This window comes from Diplotaxodon limnothrissa, linkage group LG5 (genome assembly GCF_057381915.1).
Source record: "Diplotaxodon limnothrissa isolate DT_005_m linkage group LG5, D_limnothrissa_male_GT1.1, whole genome shotgun sequence".
Lineage (NCBI taxonomy): Eukaryota > Metazoa > Chordata > Actinopteri > Cichliformes > Cichlidae > Diplotaxodon > Diplotaxodon limnothrissa.
This window is the reverse complement of record NC_140600.1, coordinates 34,133,741-34,153,670: the sequence shown is the minus strand read 5'-3', so window position 1 is coordinate 34,153,670 and position 19,930 is coordinate 34,133,741. Positions and strand designations below refer to the sequence as shown.

Here is a 19,930-nt window from a genome sequence, read left to right as displayed (position 1 = left end):
TGGGACGAAATGTGAGTCTCACATTTGTCCAGCTTAAGACCCATGAAAAATGAAAAAGGTGACCTGAAGTATCATGTGGGGCCAGACAGTAATGCATTGCCTTGAAGACCACAAGGTGCTTTGCACATCTGCAACAGCCAAGGTTTTTCATAAAGTCGGGTTAGGGATCTGATGCAGTCTGTTTGTGAAAAATTACTGGAAATGATGCAATCATAAAGGCACAGTTCTGTGGAACTGAAAATGTTACGCAAACATGTGGATACCAAAAGTGAAACTATTTTGTATACTGTGGAACAACAAATTATGTAGGCTTACCATATTTTTGAATGCAAAAATATAGTCAAATTTATCATTAAAGAAAACAAAACAAAAAACAAACCTTAATCTGTAAAGGTAACAAGTGAAAACAGCATCAAATAAATATAGTATAGTCAAGCATACTATTTGTGACTAAATTTGTGCTGCAGCATGGAATAGCATGAAATGTATGAATACAAAAATACATACTTACATATGTGTATTGAGATTAAATACTTATAAGAAAAGTAAACTACTCTATGGCTTATGGCCTGCAGGGAAATAATGTAAATGCTTGTTTGACAGTGAAAGCCTCCAGAACATGTTTTAAGAGGGACACCCAGTGGCTTCACTTTGGTACTACAAACTGTATAAATGTATCAATCATTCCACCCTGGACAAAGAACAACCTGCAAAATTGCCATGACATTCATGCACATGGTGACTCTATGTACCACAATGGTATCCATAACTTTTGTGTGAATTTGTTTCCTGTTGTTCAGATTATGTAATAACACACTGATGAACTAAAGGCTCATAAAACATGATGTAGCTTACCGGCATGAGAGGCTCCAGTTTGGGATTCTGTTAATCTTTAGCCGCCTATACAAAGAGAAAATTCAGTAAGGTTATCAGCAGCCTGCAAAATTACCATAAAGTTAAATAACAACTCTCTAAATTACTTTCAACAGAAACTGAGCTCTATAACCTAGACCACCATACCAGTAAAGCACAGGTATGTGATTGTTGTAGGACACAGAATGGACTATGCTTCAGTATAGAGAAACTCAAAAACTTGCACAAATTAAATTGATATATTATGTGGTTTGAAACCTTTTCTTCTATTATAAGATCAAATGAAGGAATCTATGGGGCAATTAATCACTGAAAGATTATTAAACTACTGTCTCCTGTTGTGTATCTGCCACTAACATGCCTTAACGTTGCACCTTCTATGGACTTCCAGTAAATCAGCCAGATAACAGACTACTGATAAGAGTCAGCTGCAGACAGAAAGACTGTTGATAAGTAAGCACATAAATAAGGGATAGGCATGTTTTACAATTAAACAAAAATAGTTTGTCTGATCACAACCACTTCCTGGAAATACTTCACCGCAATGCATAACAGTGCTCTATGCTTGGAAAACTGCAAGGGAAAAGTTGTGATTACAAAATCCTGGGAACTGTGTTATCATATGTTGTCACAAGAGCATCCAGTCAGTTTTTGGGAATAAAGGTTTTAATGAAAGTAAATTAAAGCAAATGGTGCAATCCAAGTGAAATGTTAGAGGTGCTCGGTTTTAAACTATAACAACAAAAAATAAATTCTGGAACATTTGTAATATATTCTTTAAAAAGTGAGTGGAAAGTAAACAGTACAGTTAAGATTGTTAGTTAAGTAGTTTCCTTGGAAACGAATCCCACCACAGGACTAAAGACATAATGGAAAATAAATGAGAACAATGTTATTACTCTACTACTACTACTATTGCTAATCATAATAATAATATCATTATTATAATACAAGTAGTTTCGTGATTACTTTTCCAAGACATCTGTATTAGAATACATAAAGAGACAGCCACATATTATCACAAATCAAGAAAAACACGCGCAAGAGTGGTTGAATGACCTAAATATAACCAAAAACAATCACTATGATTACGTCATTTTAAAAAACGTCGTGTTTTGTACTGCTTCCTCTAAATGCAGCCGCTGAAAGGAAGCAAAATGTCTTCCTGTAAAAATCGGCCAAAGCACCCGGTGGATATATTGTTTTACAGCAGAACCGAGGGCGAGGGTGAAACTGTAAACACGCGTTGAGTCTGACGTCTACTTTGGACACGAATGCAAGCAGGAAGACAGGTGGTGTTTTCCCAGCTTCCCGCCCACTCTGCGAAGGAGTTAGGAGGAGGGTTTTTGAGCAGGCAGCCGGACTTTGGAGCATATAACTTTTTAAAAAGAACCGTGAGTGGTGGTAGCCAGACTTGCACAGATCCTTGCAGAGATTTAAGATATTTGCGGTGTGTGAAGGTGAGTCTACATTTTGGCCTACTGCTAATGGTACTAATGCGTTTCTTGTTGTTTTGCGGTCTTTCTTCTTCCTCCAACTTGTTAATGGTATAATCCGCCTCTACAATTTTACCGCTTGTAGTTTAAAGTAAAACATTTAACGAACACTTAATAGCAACCTGTTTTCAGAAAGTCCCAGATTCGTATTTGTTTTTCTGTTTAGCTTTCGGTTGTGCTGTTGTTCAGATAAGGGAAGTTAAATATCTCCATACGGGTTATATGGAGCTACCTACTATTATTTATTCCAATTTAACAACAGACTAAAAAAAATATTTGCCATCTTAGTTGAAATTAATGATTATTGTGCCGACTACTTTCTTGCTACATTTATTAATTTGAAGGTCTAAAATTGTTACAAATGTTTACATTTTTCTCAGTATTGTTCAGTTTTGTTTTGTTTGTTACAATTAAGAAGATGATACCATCCATTGTCAGGTCATTTGGATTGAAATCGTATCCTTCAAAAGTGTTAAGGATGTGTTGTATATGTGGTGTTGTGTTTCACCTTTCAGAGTCCAATATGGAAACAGAGAAAGAAAAACAAAGGCCTCCACACAGCCAGTTGATTTCCGTGCCTCCCAAGGATACAGTCCGTCTCCTGGAGGTATACGTAAAACGTAGCCTCAGCCTAAATGATGGCACTCATGGGCTTAAAGTGGCTGGGAGGAAAGAAAAATGGGTGACAGTGCCAAAAAGACAAAGACATCATTCCAGCGACCCCTCCCTTCACTTGGCCCCTTCACTTGAGAATGTGGATGGCAAAGAAATTGATACGTTCTCTCCGGTCGAACATGTACCAAACCAAACCGAGAAATGTCCCGAAGAACCAGAGAAACCGACAAAAAAATCAAAGAAGATCAAGAAAACCTCATTTTGGAAAAATATAATTGGCTTTTTCACCCGGAAGGACAATGAGGATAAAGACGATGAGCAGGACAGTCCACCAGACAAGTCCAAGTCCTCTGAGACAGTAACTAACTGCTTGCCCATTACACCAGTCACTTTACCAAAGAAGTCAACAAGAAAAAAGTCCCTAAGAAGAAGATTCTCAAAAAGGCAGCCATCTCTGACAAAACCAAACAAACCTGCTGACATCACTGGAGTTGAAGGTATGTCTGTGGGAGAACTGACCTTAGTTAATAATCAAGGTTATTTTTTACATTTTTATAGTAAGCCAAATCACTGGAATACAAAAAAATACACATTTAAAAATAACCAAATCTTCATTTTGCAGCTGTTGTCAGTGTAACACCAACATACTCTTATTATGAGAAGGTGTCAGAGGAACTGGAAAAAATTGTCCATGAGGTCAAAGAAAAAGAAGAGGTTGCACCACTTTCAGATGGTAAGAAACTGTTTAGTTCTCTAAATTTAAGTCATGTACATGTCAGTCTGAAAATACTTCAGTATTGGCAACAAATTTGATGAAAGAAAAGTAAAACAACTCCTAAACCAAAATGGAAGGTTTGTGCTAAAAATGTAACTATACCATACACTTAAACCCACATTGTTACATGTAGCAGACTGTGGTGTGAACAATGTTGTGAACTGCTCAGAGCATTAATTACACTTCATCTTTCTGTTTGGTCTCAGAGGAAGTAATTAACAGGATCATTGCTCTGATGAAGGAACAGGGTGATGCCATAGATGTCAAGGTTGGTATTAACTGTCAGTCTTGGAAAATTACAAATATTGAAATACTTTATGTGAAATAGTCGGCCTGTATATAATGCCTTGAATTTAAATTGTTTTTAATTACACAGATAAAATGTGTTTTAACAGAAAACAAAAGCTAACTAATAAATCTCAAATTATTATAAAGATAACCATTACCAACTCCAGTGAAAAAGTACAAACTCCTTCACAAATTCATGTTCAAGTTCCTGTGTTTGTCTGCAATACTTAATGGGTTTTTGTGAATTTGTCATGGGCATTTACTCCTGCATGTTTTCTGTTTTTACAATAAGAATAGTAGTAAACGAGGCCTACATGAGAACAGGAAGAGGTGTAAAGTTAAATATGCAAAGTTCTACTTAGCAGCATGTCAGCGTGTTTTGAAACTACAGTTAGTTTTTTGTTTTTTCATACAACAGGTTCACACATTAAATAAGTATGGCTGCATTTGGCAATACAAACTATTTAGAAATGTGATCAGGCATAAATACTAAAGATTTCATGACGACAGCTTCATAAGTCTGAGGATTTGCTGCTTTTCTTTGTATTATTGGATCATAAATTGTTTTTGGTATATTTCAAAAACATTTGCACATGTAAATATGGCCTTTAGAGATATTATCCACATTTGAGCTATGAGCATTTTTAATTTTCTGACATTTTATAGACCAAACAATCAGTACAAAGAGAAAATAAATGGGTTGCTAATCAATAATGTAAATGATCATTAGTTGGACCCATCATGAATCAGACTAAAAGCTTTCTGTTCTCTCAGCTACAGCTAATGATTATTTAGGCTTCCTGATAAGATAGCCTTGCACTCTATTAAATTGTAATTAGCTTTTTATCCCATTTTGTATAACTGTTCAGTAGCTGTTGACTTCACGTTTATTTTAGTAAATCAAAAGCAGATTGTATTAACAGACCTCCTCTTCTCCTTATGTCTTACAGATGAAAGATAACCCCACCCTGAGCTACTTCTTTCAGCAGATGACATACTCTTCCTTCCAAAAGCTTGCTGATGCATATGTTGAGAAAGAAGGTTCATCGACCCAAAAACCTCCAACTGTCTTACCAACAGCACCTGAGCTGGTCAAACTGGCTTTCACACTCGACTTCACGGCCAGGATAGCCGGACTCTCCAAACAGAATGTAGGCCACATTACTGGTCTGGGAAACCGTTATCTACAGGACCGATTTGAATACAGACAGGTAAGGATCAGATGAAATGGAGAGGGATAAAGCAAAGAGAGTAAACATTAGAAAGAAACAGCTTTCATGTGTTGTTCTCATAATAATGAAACGATGTTATCAGTTAATTATTGATTAAAATGGGAATGCAAATGTTCCCTTGCTTCAATATTTGAATGTATATCCCTAAAAAAGATGCTAAATATAGCGTACGATATTGTTTATTTTTAAAAATGACATTGAAAAAGTTTGTTTTATTTAAACTCTTATGTTCTCTTACAGGCATGCACAGATCATCCATGGTCTGACAGTGATGACTGAGAAGCAGCCAAGCAGAAACATAGCTGCACATTAAATTTTGACAACCCCTCTTAGCACTGTAGATGTGGTTAAGGATGCATTGCACACCTGAGTTCCTTTTTACAAAGGGGCTAGCTAAGAAATGCTTTAAGCCTGCAAAGAGACACATGCTGTAATCTATGTTATGTTTTCTTAATATTGTTTTTGAGTGCGTGTTAAACTATAAATTCGCAACAGAACGACTGCTGAGAAAACTGTTTGGATGTTGTTTGAGTGCATGAGTGTTGTCTTTCACATTAAGGTTCAACTGAGATATAAGTAAACTACTAACAAACACAGCTGGTTTCACAAAACTAAAAAACTGTGACACTTTGCTAGGTTGAGTTGTGTATATGAATTTGTAAAAATGTGAAAGATCAGTGCAATTTTTTATGTATAAGCTAAACAACTTGGTGCAAGGTTCTTGAATATTTTGGTATTCTAAAATGTGACTGATGTTTGTTTTTCATGAATGCTGGCATTCATATTAAATACTAAAAAGATGTTTATATTTTTTTCCATTGAGAATTGATGTATATCTAAAGGCTGGCTTAATTTAAGATCAACTTGACAATAAAAACAGCAAAAATTAAGACTTGCATCTCCCTTAATTTGTTGGAAAAATAATTATTGTGAAGAGTATTAAAAAAAATTCATTATCCTTCCACCACCTGAGAAACAGAAAAATGAAGCTAATAGAACAAATCAAACATCAGCCTTAGGCTATTACATACCTGCTCAAACCTGTTTAGGAGAGGCTAGAGATCTCTGTTTATACCTGTTAGGAAGCAGGCTTCAAGAAATAAAGCCATCAGCTTCTGACATACATGGGCCACACCTCTTAACCTTTGAATTCAGGTGTTTTCAATCCCATTGCCACGGCTATATAAAATCAGGCTCCTAGCCATGTGGTAGACCTTTCCAAACTTCTGTGGAAATAAGAGCTCACCGAATTCCAGCATAGTACTGTAACGGGAGTTGCTCGTGTAGGTATAATGTGCAAGTGGCTCGCTACTTTTGTCCATACAATGTATGCAGCTGCAGGTTGACAAAAACTTAGAAACTCTGTTCTAACAGATGAATGCAAGCTGAAGCAATAAAAAGACCTTGGGTCAGCCACACCTTTGTGTTTTACAACTAACATATAACAACATATTTTAAAAGCTGTACAACCCTGACAATAAAACAGACTTGTTAAAACTACTGCAATTATAAATAAAGTATGTTTTCATCAGCTTTGCAATAAATAAAAAAAGCTTTACATTGACAATTCAAAGTGTATAAAGAATCTGTATACATTTGATAGACTTTAATATATTTGGAATAAGCAAATATTAAATGGAAATCAACAGTCAATATAATTATTATGAAGTACTATGACTGCCTCAGTATCCTACTAAAAATAATGAACACGTGTGATTTTGTGCTGTGCTCTACAAAAAAAACGAGAAAAAGACAAATGGAACTGCATGATGAACACAACACAGTTATGAGTGTTGTGTATGACATGAACCACTGAGATCTGATTTAGTGAAACTTGAAGCAAAGTAAGCCCACACATCAGCGTTAATTCTTTGAGTACCGTAGTTAGTCATTTCAAAGGCAGCATTAAGAGATTAAGTTGCTTACTTCGTTGACCTTAATTCGGGTATCTTATGTAAGGCAAAAGCAGTTTGTGGAAGATGGCAGGTAGTGGAAAAATCCAGGTCACAGCTGAGTGACTATTTATGCTGTCATGCAATTTAAAAAAATCAATTGCAAAAGATATATTGTGATGTGACTAATGACTCACTTCTAATTTATGCCCTTGCAGGGTTTTGGCTTGTGACAGGGAAACCACACAGGTAATCAATGACAGGTCACTAAGGTGTCCATCCATGCCAGCTGCATTACTATTCAACTTGTTGGGCAATCAAACGTCTTTACCATGAGAAATAACTATTGAGAGCACTGAACATTATGCTAGCTGTTGTTTGAAGCACATTACCAATCTACTGATTGACTTCTTCCCCCCTTCCCATTGATCCTGTTCTCATGAGTCTTGCAGTAATTTTAAAAATTAAGAATCATTGTGTCTGTATGGCTGCATTGATAATTATACAATTTATACTATCAACACTTTATTGGTATTTTTTTCCATGTTCCAAAAGACCCGTTTTACAAATTTCTATACTGTTTTTTTTTTTTCTCCTTGTGACTGAATTGTTGTTACAGGTCATTTATGTGTTTCCTAAACCTTAAACACACCAGTTTCAATCTTGTTTTTTTATTATTTTGGTCTGGTCTGGTTCATGGACTGTCCCTCACTGCTCATACCATTATGTGGTTTCAATTATCTTACCAACAATACGACAGACAGACCACACGGAAGGTCTGGTTTGCCTAATGATGACTGGTTTCCTAGTCTTGTCTATTTTTAACATGAGACAAAAGCTTTAGCGTCAAGCCCCAGACACTTAAACTGTAATATCTTTGTGAATGATTACTTTTGCCCAGTCACAATTAGGTAAGGGTTATTTAAAATAAATATCAATTAAAGGACAGTAAGAAAAGGTGATTTTGTGTAAACCTTTTACATTTTTATTGCTTTTTAAACACAGAGAAGGCAGATTAATCAAAGAGACCAAAACCCATATCTTCGTCGGACTCTTCCGATTCTTCTTTCTTCTCTTCCTTTTTCTCTTCCACTGCAAACAACAAGATGTTGTTTAATGAAAAGATAAGTACAGAGAGTAGTTACCAGCGCTGAGATCCCACACAGCTAAACTTTTACAGCGTTAGTACAAATTTATCATCCAAACTTGCAGAAGCTTTAATTTTCTTCTTTAATGACAGATATATAAATATATACGTACCAGCAGCAGGCGCAGCCCCAGCACCTCCACCAGCGGCAGCTGCAGCAGGTGCCGCCACGGCACCGCCTGCTGGTACGGAGGCTAACTTAGAGAGGCCTGTGGAAGAAAAAAGTGATACACAACTGTTAGCCAGCTCCAGTGTATATCATCTTGACCTCTGCAGTTATTTTCAAAGAAGGGCCTTTACCTGAGTTCACAACTTCATTGATGTCTTTACCATTGAGCTCACTAATGACCTGCAGAGAAGAGACAACTCAGCCACGGCACATTTTCAGAGGAAAAGGCTCAATGTTTTAGCAACAAACCTTATTTAAGCGTTCATCATCGGCCTCAATTCCCACGCTGTCCAAGATGGACTTGATGTCCTTGGCAGAAGGATTGGCGTTTCCACCGAGAACAGCCAGGAGGTAAGCGGCCACGTAACGCATTCTGTAGTGATAACGAAACAGAAGTGAAGAATCTGTGTGCCAAGTTACGAATGTAAATTGGAAAATTTCATTTTGAAAAGCATCTCAATATTCCGGTTTGTGTTACAGTTAATCTTGATGGCCTGATGATTTTTTACATTAAGTAATTAAAAGGGGGAAATCATGAGATTAGAGAACTTGAGTATAATGAGCATTGATGCTGCTAATTATATTACTAGAAGATAAACAGGTAACAATTTCAGAAAGTGTAAGTTTAGCTGTATTTCTTTTCTCTCAAAATAGGCCTGTAGTGGGTGACCACGCATGCAAACATGAATAGTCCATATATAGTTAAAGCAAGTCTTTTCTACATGTCTCAACAGAAATGTCGTTTTTTTGCTGCCCGTATGATGGCAAACGTGTATTTTGTGCAGTACTAGCTGGTTAAAAATATGATAAATCATAGTCTTGGCAATATTCCTTTGAGTGGAAGGCCAAAATACGTTAGATTAGCACCTTTCTTTTTTAAAGCAGGAAAAGGTGATTTCTAAATTGTATTTTTATCGAGTAGTCTGACACTCAGAAATACTCCAGGTTTGCCACTAGGGGGCCTGCACGCACCCTCGGTGAATTTATTTAAGGACAACGATGAGTACTTTCATAAAGCAAAAAACTGAAGTGTATAACTACTAGTAGTTCTATAAGAATATTTTGATTCTTTAGTGTTTTTAAGATTATACTTTGAGTCTTTAAATATGTTCGGAGAACCCAGGTTTAGCAGTTCAGCTGTAGTGTAGCTGATGTTTTACAAATAAAAATACTAAACATTACACACGGACAAAAATCACCATACTAAATATGCAGGTCGCTGTTCGACTTTGTATTCAGTGCCAAGAACACATGGTGTAACAGCCTCTATGCTGGTGTGAACCATGTAAGCTGGATACATCAGTTGGGACCGACAGAGGCAGCATGGCGCCCAGTGTTTGTCTGTAGCAGTCCTCCATTATTGACAGTAATTTAGGCAACAACGACACATTTGTAGCCGAATAAAATCAACCATCAAACACGGGTCACCTTAAAAAATCATAAGGAGATACAAACTAACATCTATAATGTGACGGATAGTTGGACTTACTTTTAAGTCTAAATAGACACGAAACGTCGGTCACGCTAGAAAATCCGGAAGAGGAAGAGAGGCGGTACCGGAGGTTGTATGAGATAGAGTGCGTCGATTTCATTGGTCTGCTTGATGACAGATGTATACGTCAGAATCATTGTTGGACTTGGATTGTGGGTAATGTGGTACAGAATGAAGTCGAGCGTCTCACTGACCAAATAAATCGGTAACAATTATTATAATTTCAATATTAAATACACGCTGGTCTAAACTGCAGTTTCGGATCTAAAGACCACTGTACATTTATTCTGGAAGTGCCCAACTGAGAATAATTTCTTTTTATTGTTGAAAATATTGGTGAAATTATTTTCCATTGTGCAAACAACTTAGGTGGCTTATCTCCAGGAAAACAGCACACAGAAAATCGTTTTTGTGCACTGGGTCGTTGCTATTATAACTTTACTCTTATAATTTGCCAAATTTTACACCTATAAATGTAACTTTACAAGTAAGAAACCATGTTATTATTGATTTTTGGTGAAGAAGTCGAACAATTAAGTTACATTTGTATTCGCTCCATTATAAGTTTTTATATATATATATATATATATATATATATATATATATATATATATATATATATATATATATATATATATATATATATAACATGATTTAGTGGAAAATTTTTGTAGCAGAATGACACCTTTCATAAAAATACACTAAAAACATTCTATTGTTGTTATTATTATTCACTTTCCATGTACAGATTGGATAGTAAATTAACTGGCTTGTAACAATTAAGTCATATATCTACATTTAATATTTATAAGTAAATATAAATCAATTCTAAATATATATAAATAAAAATGTAACATGATATCTAATAAAATGCATCTAAATGTTAAGGAGTAAAGGAAATTGAGAATTAAACAGGAATTGGCACTTAAAAAATTAGTCCTTTAAATCAGCTTTACAGCACTCTTCAAAGCATTTGCACTGCATGTTTCAATGTTCCAACTTTAAAATATATTAACATATTAATTAGCCTGTAACAGAAACTAACATAGTTATAGCAGTTGTCATTCATAAATCATAGCTGAAATTAATAATTTTTTTAATTACATAGTTGGTTTGGGGGAAAAACCACATGGTACAAATCATTGAAGTGCATGACAGTGAGACAGCTCATTCAATATGTTTACTTCCATCAAAAATGATCAGAAATAGTGCTCAGGTACTGGTAATATTACAAAAATTCCTTACTAAGATGCAGACAAATTCTCTAGTGATCTTTTGTGTTTTAAACATTGCAGAAAATACACACAAAAAAAGACAAAATCAAGTAATCCTTTCATTGCAGCCTATAGTTCAGCCACCTGCTCCTGTCTGTCCTGCGTGAAGAGCCAATCGAACAAAAAGACCACCAAATCTGAAACAAACTCCACAATCGCATTCACGTTTGTCAAGTACCAGATTTTATAGCCACATTCTCCAATAAAAATGACCAAAAAAGTGACCAAAAGCCCAAGGAAGATGCGGTCCATGTAATAGTTTGCTTTATCTCTGAAGGTCCACTGCTCCCACGGTTTTGCAAACTGAGCTTCACGGTATTTGCTTAAGTGTAGCAAGGCATTATGTTCGTCATCCATCTCTTCTTCTGGAGCCTCTAGATCTTGTTCTTCCCCTTGTTCCTCTCCTTCTCTATGAGTGTCAGCCATCTTATAGTTGGTTGGGCATGCAAAATTCTGTTGCTGCTTGAAAATGTTAAAAAAGCAAACGTAAGAAATGATTTTGCAAACTGATGTAGTGATAGTGTTTTGTAGAAGCCTTAAATGTTTCTCCAAATATACATATAAATAGTCTTACCTTGCGAAGATTTCAGTTTCTGTGTGATGAAGTCACGATAGACACTTCCTACTTACACCATGCTTTTACCTCTCTACTGTAGATATTGTTAGGCCAGTGCTCACAGGGCTGTGTGGTGCAAAGGCAGTAAATGCCAGGTTGGTTATGCGGCACCTGCTTCTCTAAGATGAGTGCTGGGGATTAGACCACACTCAGCAGTTTCAAATCCCTCAGCGAGGATGAAGGTTAGAGATGGTAATATATAGTACATATTGACATGTTGAGCGATAATTAAATACCTTTTTGAACCCCATTGTTTTAACACAAAGCCTGGTGTTCTGAGCATATCAAATGGAAAATCATTTAATATTCTAAAAGGATTATACCGCTTTTATGTATTAAGTACTGAGTGGATGTAGTCCTGAGGTCAAACTGATGACGATGCAGAACCGATGCGGCTTTAGCAGAAGCTTTAGCCTTGGAGTTGGAATAAATCACTTGAGCATAATGCTCTGTTGTTAATTTCTTTAAATGCGCCAGAGCCTTTTCACCATTCTGCCACAGCTTGTGAAATATGGCCTCAACTATGTGAATTCGCTGAGGAAGTCCCTGCATCCTATGATAAAGACTTATGGCTGAAAGGCTTTGATATTGGCAGAGTTTTTGTCTCATTTGGTGTAGTGCCTGAATTGATTAATTTGCATTCAAGGCAGAGCCTTTTCATCTCAGCATATATTGAACTGTTTATGTGAAACCCAGAGAACAAACTGCACTCTGTATTGATATTATGCCAGTAAATCTCTTCACTCTTCTGACTGTGTTCATGTGACTCATCAAGCATCTAGTACGTGGTTTTCCAAATTCAATCTTTGCAATGAATCTAATCTCATTTATAAGTCAGTCGACCACTTTGGCACATATTGCAATATTTCGCCCACTATGGAATGCCACTGGCTTTCACACAAACATGGATAATGTCCTTGAAATATAATAACTTTGGCGATGTCTAAGACATACCTGCAACATCTCACTGAGTAGAATGTATTTTGTTAAAATGGGAAATACATCTCTTGTTTCCACTTTGAAGCATTCTGAGCATGAAATATTGAATGCATCATTTATGATGTTTATCTACAGCACATTACAATGATTAAAAAATTCAATATGAATCAGTAAGGAAAGAACTTAATAACAAAAACAAAACAAATCAAATGCCAGACTGATGAAGATATAATTTTCTTTCAGTTTTTCTCACTGCAACCTTGGTTTATTCTAATGAAACTCACAGAAATGTAAATGGTTAAGATATGGGTGTTTCCCAAGACTCAGTGAAGTGCTGTGTTATTCCAGCTAATGGGTTTATTTTCCTTATCAGTTCCATATATCATGTAATCCCATTAGTATTGTTGATACACCATCACTGGAAACCAAGAACACAAATATCGCAGTCCTTTTTTTACACTTAAATTCACTCTCTAATTTAGGACTACTGTGCTTGTAGGGTATGCGGTCGCTTCTAAGGGTTTACATAACATGCAGCGGCGAATGATTTGGATGAGTGTGGCACGGAAATGCTTCATCTTGAATGCATAAACCAGCGGGTTAAGAGCCGAGTTTACATGGGACATGAAAATCCCTACCTTTGAGGCTATCGGATTGATACAATTTGGGCAAAATAAAGTCACGCAGTTCATGATATGTATTGGGAGCCAGCACAAAGCAAACAGAAACACCACCAAGGCCAACGATTTGGCTAGTTTCAGCTCCTTCCGGAAGTACTTGTCTCCATCACAGGTGGCCTCAGCACGGCGGTTAAGTTGCTTCCGTATGACCCTAAAGATCTCCACATACAGAGTGATCATTATCAGCAGTGGTGGTGCCACACAGACAAAGAAATTAAAGTACACCATATAGTCCATCCTTATAACAGCGGTGAACTGGCAGCATATTTCACTGGCGTTGCTGCGGTTTGCGGTATCCCGGTTATTCCAGCCAATCATCGGAACCAATCCAGTGAGGAAGGAAAGAATCCAACAGAGACAAATTGCCACGAACGCTCGCCCATTAGTCACTATGATGCTGTACCTGCGCAGTATGATGAAAAAGAAAAGACAGGTTTCCGATTCACCTAAATGCGCATATGAGTACTATAGTTATAGTGTTTCATTGGTCCAATGTCAGCCTTTGAGATTTTTCAAAGTTTTCACAACTGACACTTGACATCAGGATCCAACTGATATATAAAAATGTTGTGTGGTAGACCGCCAGCTTTCATAAAAATGCTACCTCTGTCAGTTGTTTACATAGACAGGAACATTTTAATTTGCTTAAAAGGTTTTTATTTGCATTAAACCTTGCAAAGATATATGGTGCTGTATATCAGTCATGAAGATGGAGAACCTAATTCACTCGATTGAGCACATATTAGGCTCTCTGACTCTAAAGACAATTAAAAAGAGATTAACACCATATGTTCTGCTAGTTCAAGTTCAAAAGACACATGCTATATAATGTGATATCAATTAAAATGTTTGTGAAATAAATTTATGCTTATAAGTAGGATGAATATTGTACAGAACCTAGATCAGTGGATGACTAATTTGCATGATTAATTTTGGACAGGAAAGCTGCAATGGACTGGATCAGGCAGTCTTTATCGGTCAAGGAGGATGCTGACATCAGTTTCCTATGGTGTTCTGCTATGAATATTGAGTTCTTCTTAATGTAAACAGATCATGATTTACTACATTGATACTGTAATTCTCAACTTTCACTACTTTATTCCAATTAATTTATTTTTACCTTTTCAGATAAAACAAATAACAATAAAAAAACAAACACACAAACAACTGCTTTTAAATCAGTTCCTCACCTGGTAGGAATTTTGACTCGCAGATATCTGTCGATGGCTATTGCCAGTAGGGAAAAGATGGAGCTCTGGGTGATCATCAGAATCAGGCAAGACAGGAAGAGGCATGTGTAGAACTGAGTGTAATATCCCACACTGATAACGATAGCTAGAGGGATGACCAAAAGTCCCACAGCGATGTCAGCCATGGCCAGAGACACAATGAAGCAGAAGGTTGCGTTGCGGAGAGCCCGGTTTTCATACACCACCAGCACCACCAGTACATTCCCCACCACAGAGGCCAGAGCAATAGTGGTCTCAATGGAGATGTACACCATATCCATGTGCTCGTGAGGTTGGACAGGACAGGAAGTCATTATTACACTTCACAGATCCCACTTATCTTAAAGAAATACATTTAGTTCAGACTTTCCATTTATCATTATTTATGTTCCTTACCTGACTGGAGGAATTTCCTATTTGTGCCATTTTCACAGTGAGTGGAGCTTATGTTCATGGTGGCATGGTGAAGAACTGAACCTCAGAATGTCATTCAAGCTCTGGACAGGACTGGATACCCTGCATCACCACTCTTCTACGTCCTCTACTCTCTCGCTCTCACCAACTCACTCTCTCACAAGTCATAAAATCAAGGGGAGGGACTTTGATTCCTGCAGCATCCTGCAGCAAGAGTTTCACTTGCATTAAGTGTGTATCTGTGTGACTGTGTGTGTGTGTGTGTGTGTGTGTGTGTGTTTGCGGTTTTTGAGAGGAACTGCGGTCTGTAATAACTGGCAGGAAATGCTGTCAAAAGGGCTTAATAATAGCGAGCTTTAACCTCAAGATGGCTCTGCATTAGAACTCATTTTATCTTACCTTGTATGGTGCTAATATCCTGCTTTTTCCAGTTGAGGCTCCTGTCAAAAATTAAGGGTCTTATGTCGAAACTCACCTTGAAACATTAAGGCATGCTTTCAAAATGTCTAATCTCTATTACTGCAGTGCAATTTTTATCTGAATTAGCCAGCCTTGTATTGCTCTCCTAGAGCTCGTGCAAAAAAAAACTGCCACTCAAAGTATTGGTGCAAGCGAGAGCACATCACTCCAATTTTAGCTTTCCTTCACTGGCATCCGGTTTGTTTACAAATCCATTTTAAAATCCATTTAGTTGTTTAAAGTCTCTTAACAGTTGTGCTCCATTTTATCTGTCTGAACTGCTGTACCCATATATCACTCTCACTCTGTCACTCTCTTTTTGGGTTTTTTTTTTGTTTAAAAAAAACTGTTTTACTCCCTGACCTTTGACCCAGTGAGAGATATTAACAGTTATTCTGAGATACTTTTTATGTACTATTTTATTGTTTAACTTCTACAGCTCTTTTGTTTTTCTGCATCTCTTACCCTTTCTGCTTTTTGGTCAGCCCTCTTGTTGTTTTCTAAAAGTGCTTTATAAATGAAGTGGTACAATATGGTATTATAAAATGATTTACATATATCAGCCTACAACCAAAGTTGAAGTGCTTTCTAGAATGTAATAAAAATCCTCTAAGAAAATACTACTGCAGCAATGCCTGAAATGTCTTGCCTGTAGTTCTGGCTTTTCATGTGTTGGCACACTGGCATAAAGCCTACCTGGCATGCCTTTGACCCACTTTGGATCAGGGTGTGGAGTGCTACATTACCAGCTTATTTTAGCCAGCTTAGCAAATGGCATTCATAGACTGTATAGGTGGAAATTATTGCTAGCATACAAATACATACGAATGATCTGATATCCCTGTGTTTGTATTGTTCCTACATCATCATTGGTCCAGGATCAACATTGCAACTGACCAATGGCATGGTCTGAGCATTCAGTTAGCATTAGTCACAATGTTTGCTAATGCAGAAATTATTACTAGCCAACATTAGTAACCAAAATTTGGCTAACAGGAAAACTAAGTTAATAGTATATTTATTATACTGCATAAATTAATAAAGAAAACACCTGAAATGCTTATCATTTGTTTCCAAAGAGAGATTTATATAAACAAAGACAATTTGACAGGTCAAGTTCTCTTGTATTGCTCGTTTCACTTACAGATATAATTCCAATCAGTCACTGCAAATACCTCTTAAGTTTAGAGCAGCTTAAATGTAAGAATGCACATTTATGTGGAAATAAACTAATAAACATTTGACTGTTTGAAGTTTAAAACACAAACTGTTTCCCAGGTCTTTCTTTTGAACTGCTTTTCTATAACATGAATTACCCACAGGTAGTAGAAAAAACTTCATTTACTTATAAAGCTTAATTTAATTGTCCATCCAAGGATGCAAAGACTTTGGCAGCATTACTGAGCGAGCAATCACTGAGATGGTCTTTAGTTGCTTAAGCAAGCAGATTGAATGTCTGCCCATAAGTATATTCAGTAAGATCACTTCACTTTAAAGAAAGCGATGACTCTGGATGTTGCTTTGGCCAGTTGCCTAAGATCTCAGGCCTGAGTGTATGCATTAGGACATTTGTGAGAAAACACTGAATCAGACTTACAGGCCTCTGTCACTCCATAATCAATCTATACACATTATCAGTACTGAGGAAATAACCGTGAATACAGAGTACTGTAACATAGAACCCTGTTGTTGTTTATCCATATCCTTATGACAGTTTCCTTGTTCCCTCTTTTTCTCGTGAAACAGTCCAGTAAAGTTAAAATATTCCTTAGTGGCAATGTGGTTATTAAAAGCTAATGTAACATGCCTAAGAAACATGTATTTGGTTCCATTATTTATTTATTCAAAGTCATGGTTATCTATCCCCATCAAGTTGTCACGCATTGGTTTTACAGGCTTCTTTCTTCGCCTCACACTAGAGTTGGATGTCTCGAGACCGGTCTTGTAAAGTCACGTAAAAGTGGTCTCGAGATCGGTCTCAAGGCCACTTTTATGTGGTCTTGGTCTTGTGTTGGTCTTGACGGACTTCGGTCTTGTCTTGGTCTCGCTGTCTCGGTCTTGATGTCTCAGATCGATATAGTGGTCGGGAGATTTGGAGTCAACAGTATCCATGACACACAACGTAATGTTCGATAATGTGTCATACGCAAAAGCCCCACTCAATTTCCTTTTGCTGCTCAGCTCTCACACAGTGGCTCAGCTATACTTCAATCCCTCCATATTGTGGCCAATCACATGTGAGGATATGGGATATTATCATTATGTGAAAAACAGAGAGGGTGAGAGATGCGACACTCAAGTGGAGAGTCCGTCTGTCCTCTCAGTAAGTGAGTGAGACAGTAGACAGCGGTGAGCAGGGCTGTGCGAGTGCATCGCAAAAACACATAAATATGCCTGACACCCGTAAACGAAGCAGCATCTGGCTGCAGTTTAAAGACTTTTTTGTCTCGGTCTCTGTCTTGGTCTCGTCTCGACTTTGTCTTAGTCTTGACTCGGTCTGTCTTGGTCTTGGTTTAGGCGGTCTTGAAGTGTACCTCACACCAAAAGATTGATTAGTATGTTGCCCTATTATTTATGCTGTCTCACATGAGGTACTATGAAAATAAAAAAGAGCCCCTTTAATCTGTGAATTGCACCACAGTAAGTAAGGCAGTTATTCTGTCACACACATAACAGTGCACAGCCCATATTGAACATACTACAAATTCCTCTGTAGTGGCGATACATTTATCAAACATAGTGAAGACTTGTTAAATTTCTTTACACAAAATATTTTTGTCCCAATCTGTCACAGGCTGTACAATGAAATCAGCCACCTGATTGCTCCACAACCTGCATTATGCACAAACCATCATTACCTATAAACAGAAAAAATAAATTTGATTATGGCCTTGCAGGGATCCGCTTCCACATGTGCCACAGGGATTACATGACAGTAACACTTCTATTACCGGTATCAATCAACAAAATTATTCTCAACATCCTCATCAAGCATCCCGGTGCAATGTAGAATTTATTTCACTCTGGCATAATCATTTAGCTGAGTTTTCAGGTGAAACACGCACCACTAAGTCGGATTATGCTGTAGATGGGGGGGGGATAAAAGGGAAACAAAATAAACAGGTGGAAGTAGCAAATCATTTTACTTGTATCCTTGAATCTCTCCCTTCCTAATTATGTTCTTCCATTTATTTTCTTACAACCTTTCTCCATCTCTTCACTCTGTTGTTAGAACTGCTGTCCCTCCTCCTACACTGCTCCAAAGCAAGTGCCAGCAACAGCAGCCTCTTGTGACTGCAAGCGCTCATTACCAGTTGTGGCTAATAGTACTGTTGACAGCAGGCCTGATAACTATTGTTACTAATTTGATACAGTTTGCTGCATAATTTGATACAGTTTGCTGCATCTGTTTTGTTTGTTTTTTTTGTTGTTGTTTTTAGTTTTTTTAGCTTTTTAGCGCCACTTTTTAAAAATTTTGTTTGCCCATCTTTCCCAACCACTTGTTCCACACTAAACTCTGTTCTACAGGGTGCGTGAATGCACAGGCAAGGTACGTCAACGGTCGGTTGGCTTAAAAGATTTGATTGTGCAATCCAGTGTCAGTAATGAAAATAGACAACATATGCCAGATTACCAGTCCAGCCTTTTTTGTGCTGAGTAGTGATTGGAATTCTGGCTCTTTTTAGAGAACCAGCTCTTCTGGCTTGACTCACTAAAAAGAGCCGGCTCTTTCAACTCCCAACCGGCTCTTCGGGTTGTTTTGTTGCTTTAATTAATTTATTATCAACAATAATATAAAATTATGCACAAAATAAATTACTAATGTAAAACGATATGTTTTTTATTTACATACATTTATTATATAAATAAATTTATTTATTCACTCCACATAAAATGTAAAAAAAAAAATTATAAAATACAAAAACCAACTATTTACAATTCAACTTTTAACTATTTAAATTTTCATCTTTTTCCTTTTAAACAAATTTAAAGTGAAACCACACAAAACACTGCAAACCACAACACAATGAATTTCAAATATGCAAAACAAAAAGAAGATGCCCGTTCTCTCTCATATAGGCCTGGGATGGGATGGGATTTTTTTGGGAGAGTGTTTTCCTGCTTGGAATTACATACATAGGATTCAGTGCATGAATAAACTTTCCAAATCCTTTATCATTCACAACTGAAAATAGTTGGAAATCAAGTGCGATCACTTTTGGCTGGTCCTTATCAATTGAGTTCTGTCTTGCTGGGGTCACAGACTTCTGCAAAAACTGTGTAATAGAGCTCTGGGTTGATTTAAGTGGTTGTGGTGGAATACGCTGTAGATGCAGCAG

At 37.0% G+C, this 19,930-nt stretch overlaps 3 protein-coding genes across 4 annotated transcripts; 1 reads left to right on the top strand and 2 right to left on the bottom strand.

The window, feature by feature from the left end:
* The first annotated feature begins 2,274 nt into the window (after positions 1-2,274).
* Positions 2,275-5,793, top strand: LOC146632705 (uncharacterized). 2 transcript variants are annotated; one of them, XM_085354612.1, is made up of 6 exons: positions 2,275-2,333; positions 2,885-3,481; positions 3,607-3,717; positions 3,966-4,027; positions 4,998-5,258; positions 5,520-5,793. In XM_085354612.1, exons 2-6 carry the CDS (start codon positions 2,893-2,895, stop codon positions 5,556-5,558), a joined length of 1,062 nt encoding a protein of 353 aa, XP_085210738.1. In that variant the 5' UTR covers positions 2,275-2,333; positions 2,885-2,892; the 3' UTR covers positions 5,559-5,793. The 2 variants fall into 2 exon arrangements, with proteins under 2 accessions (XP_085210738.1, XP_085210736.1); XM_085354610.1 differs by lacking the exon at positions 2,275-2,333 and having other exon boundaries at positions 2,731-3,481.
* Positions 5,794-8,113: 2,320 nt separating this feature from the next.
* Positions 8,114-10,050, bottom strand: rplp2a (ribosomal protein, large P2a). The gene is made up of 5 exons (XM_085354609.1): positions 9,977-10,050; positions 8,737-8,860; positions 8,619-8,667; positions 8,432-8,527; positions 8,114-8,263 (listed from the first exon to the last, which is right to left on the bottom strand). The coding sequence occupies exons 2-5, from the start codon at positions 8,857-8,859 to the stop codon at positions 8,187-8,189; spliced, it is 345 nt and encodes a 114-aa protein (XP_085210735.1). The 5' UTR covers position 8,860; positions 9,977-10,050; the 3' UTR covers positions 8,114-8,186.
* Positions 10,051-13,281: 3,231 nt separating this feature from the next.
* On the bottom strand, positions 13,282-15,143 carry LOC146632703 (adenosine receptor A1-like). The gene is made up of 3 exons (XM_085354608.1): positions 15,114-15,143; positions 14,679-15,001; positions 13,282-13,891 (listed from the first exon to the last, which is right to left on the bottom strand). The coding sequence occupies exons 1-3, from the start codon at positions 15,141-15,143 to the stop codon at positions 13,282-13,284; spliced, it is 963 nt and encodes a 320-aa protein (XP_085210734.1).
* Between the last annotated feature and the right edge of the window lie 4,787 nt (positions 15,144-19,930).

Bases quoted from the DNA above. Each gene is read 5' to 3' on its own strand.
- LOC146632705 (XM_085354610.1), top strand. From the start codon at position 2,731: ATGTTTACATTTTTCTCAGTATTGTTCAGTTTTGTTTTGTTTGTTACA. The intron at 4,028-4,997 runs GTTGGTATTAAC...TATGTCTTACAG, and splicing joins GTGATGCCATAGATGTCAAG to ATGAAAGATAACCCCACCCT. The intron at 5,259-5,519 runs GTAAGGATCAGA...GTTCTCTTACAG, and splicing joins ACCGATTTGAATACAGACAG to GCATGCACAGATCATCCATG.
- rplp2a (XM_085354609.1), bottom strand. From the start codon at position 8,859: ATGCGTTACGTGGCCGCTTACCTCCTGGCTGTTCTCGGTGGAAACGCC. The intron at 8,668-8,736 runs GTTTGTTGCTAA...TCTTCTCTGCAG, and splicing joins ATGATGAACGCTTAAATAAG to GTCATTAGTGAGCTCAATGG. The intron at 8,528-8,618 runs GTAAAGGCCCTT...TTTCTTCCACAG, and splicing joins CAATGAAGTTGTGAACTCAG to GCCTCTCTAAGTTAGCCTCC.
- LOC146632703 (XM_085354608.1), bottom strand. From the start codon at position 15,143: ATGGCACAAATAGGAAATTCCTCCAGTCAG. The intron at 15,002-15,113 runs GTAAGGAACATA...CAACCTCACGAG, and splicing joins TAGGAAATTCCTCCAGTCAG to CACATGGATATGGTGTACAT. The intron at 13,892-14,678 runs GTGAGGAACTGA...CATACTGCGCAG, and splicing joins CGAGTCAAAATTCCTACCAG to GTACAGCATCATAGTGACTA.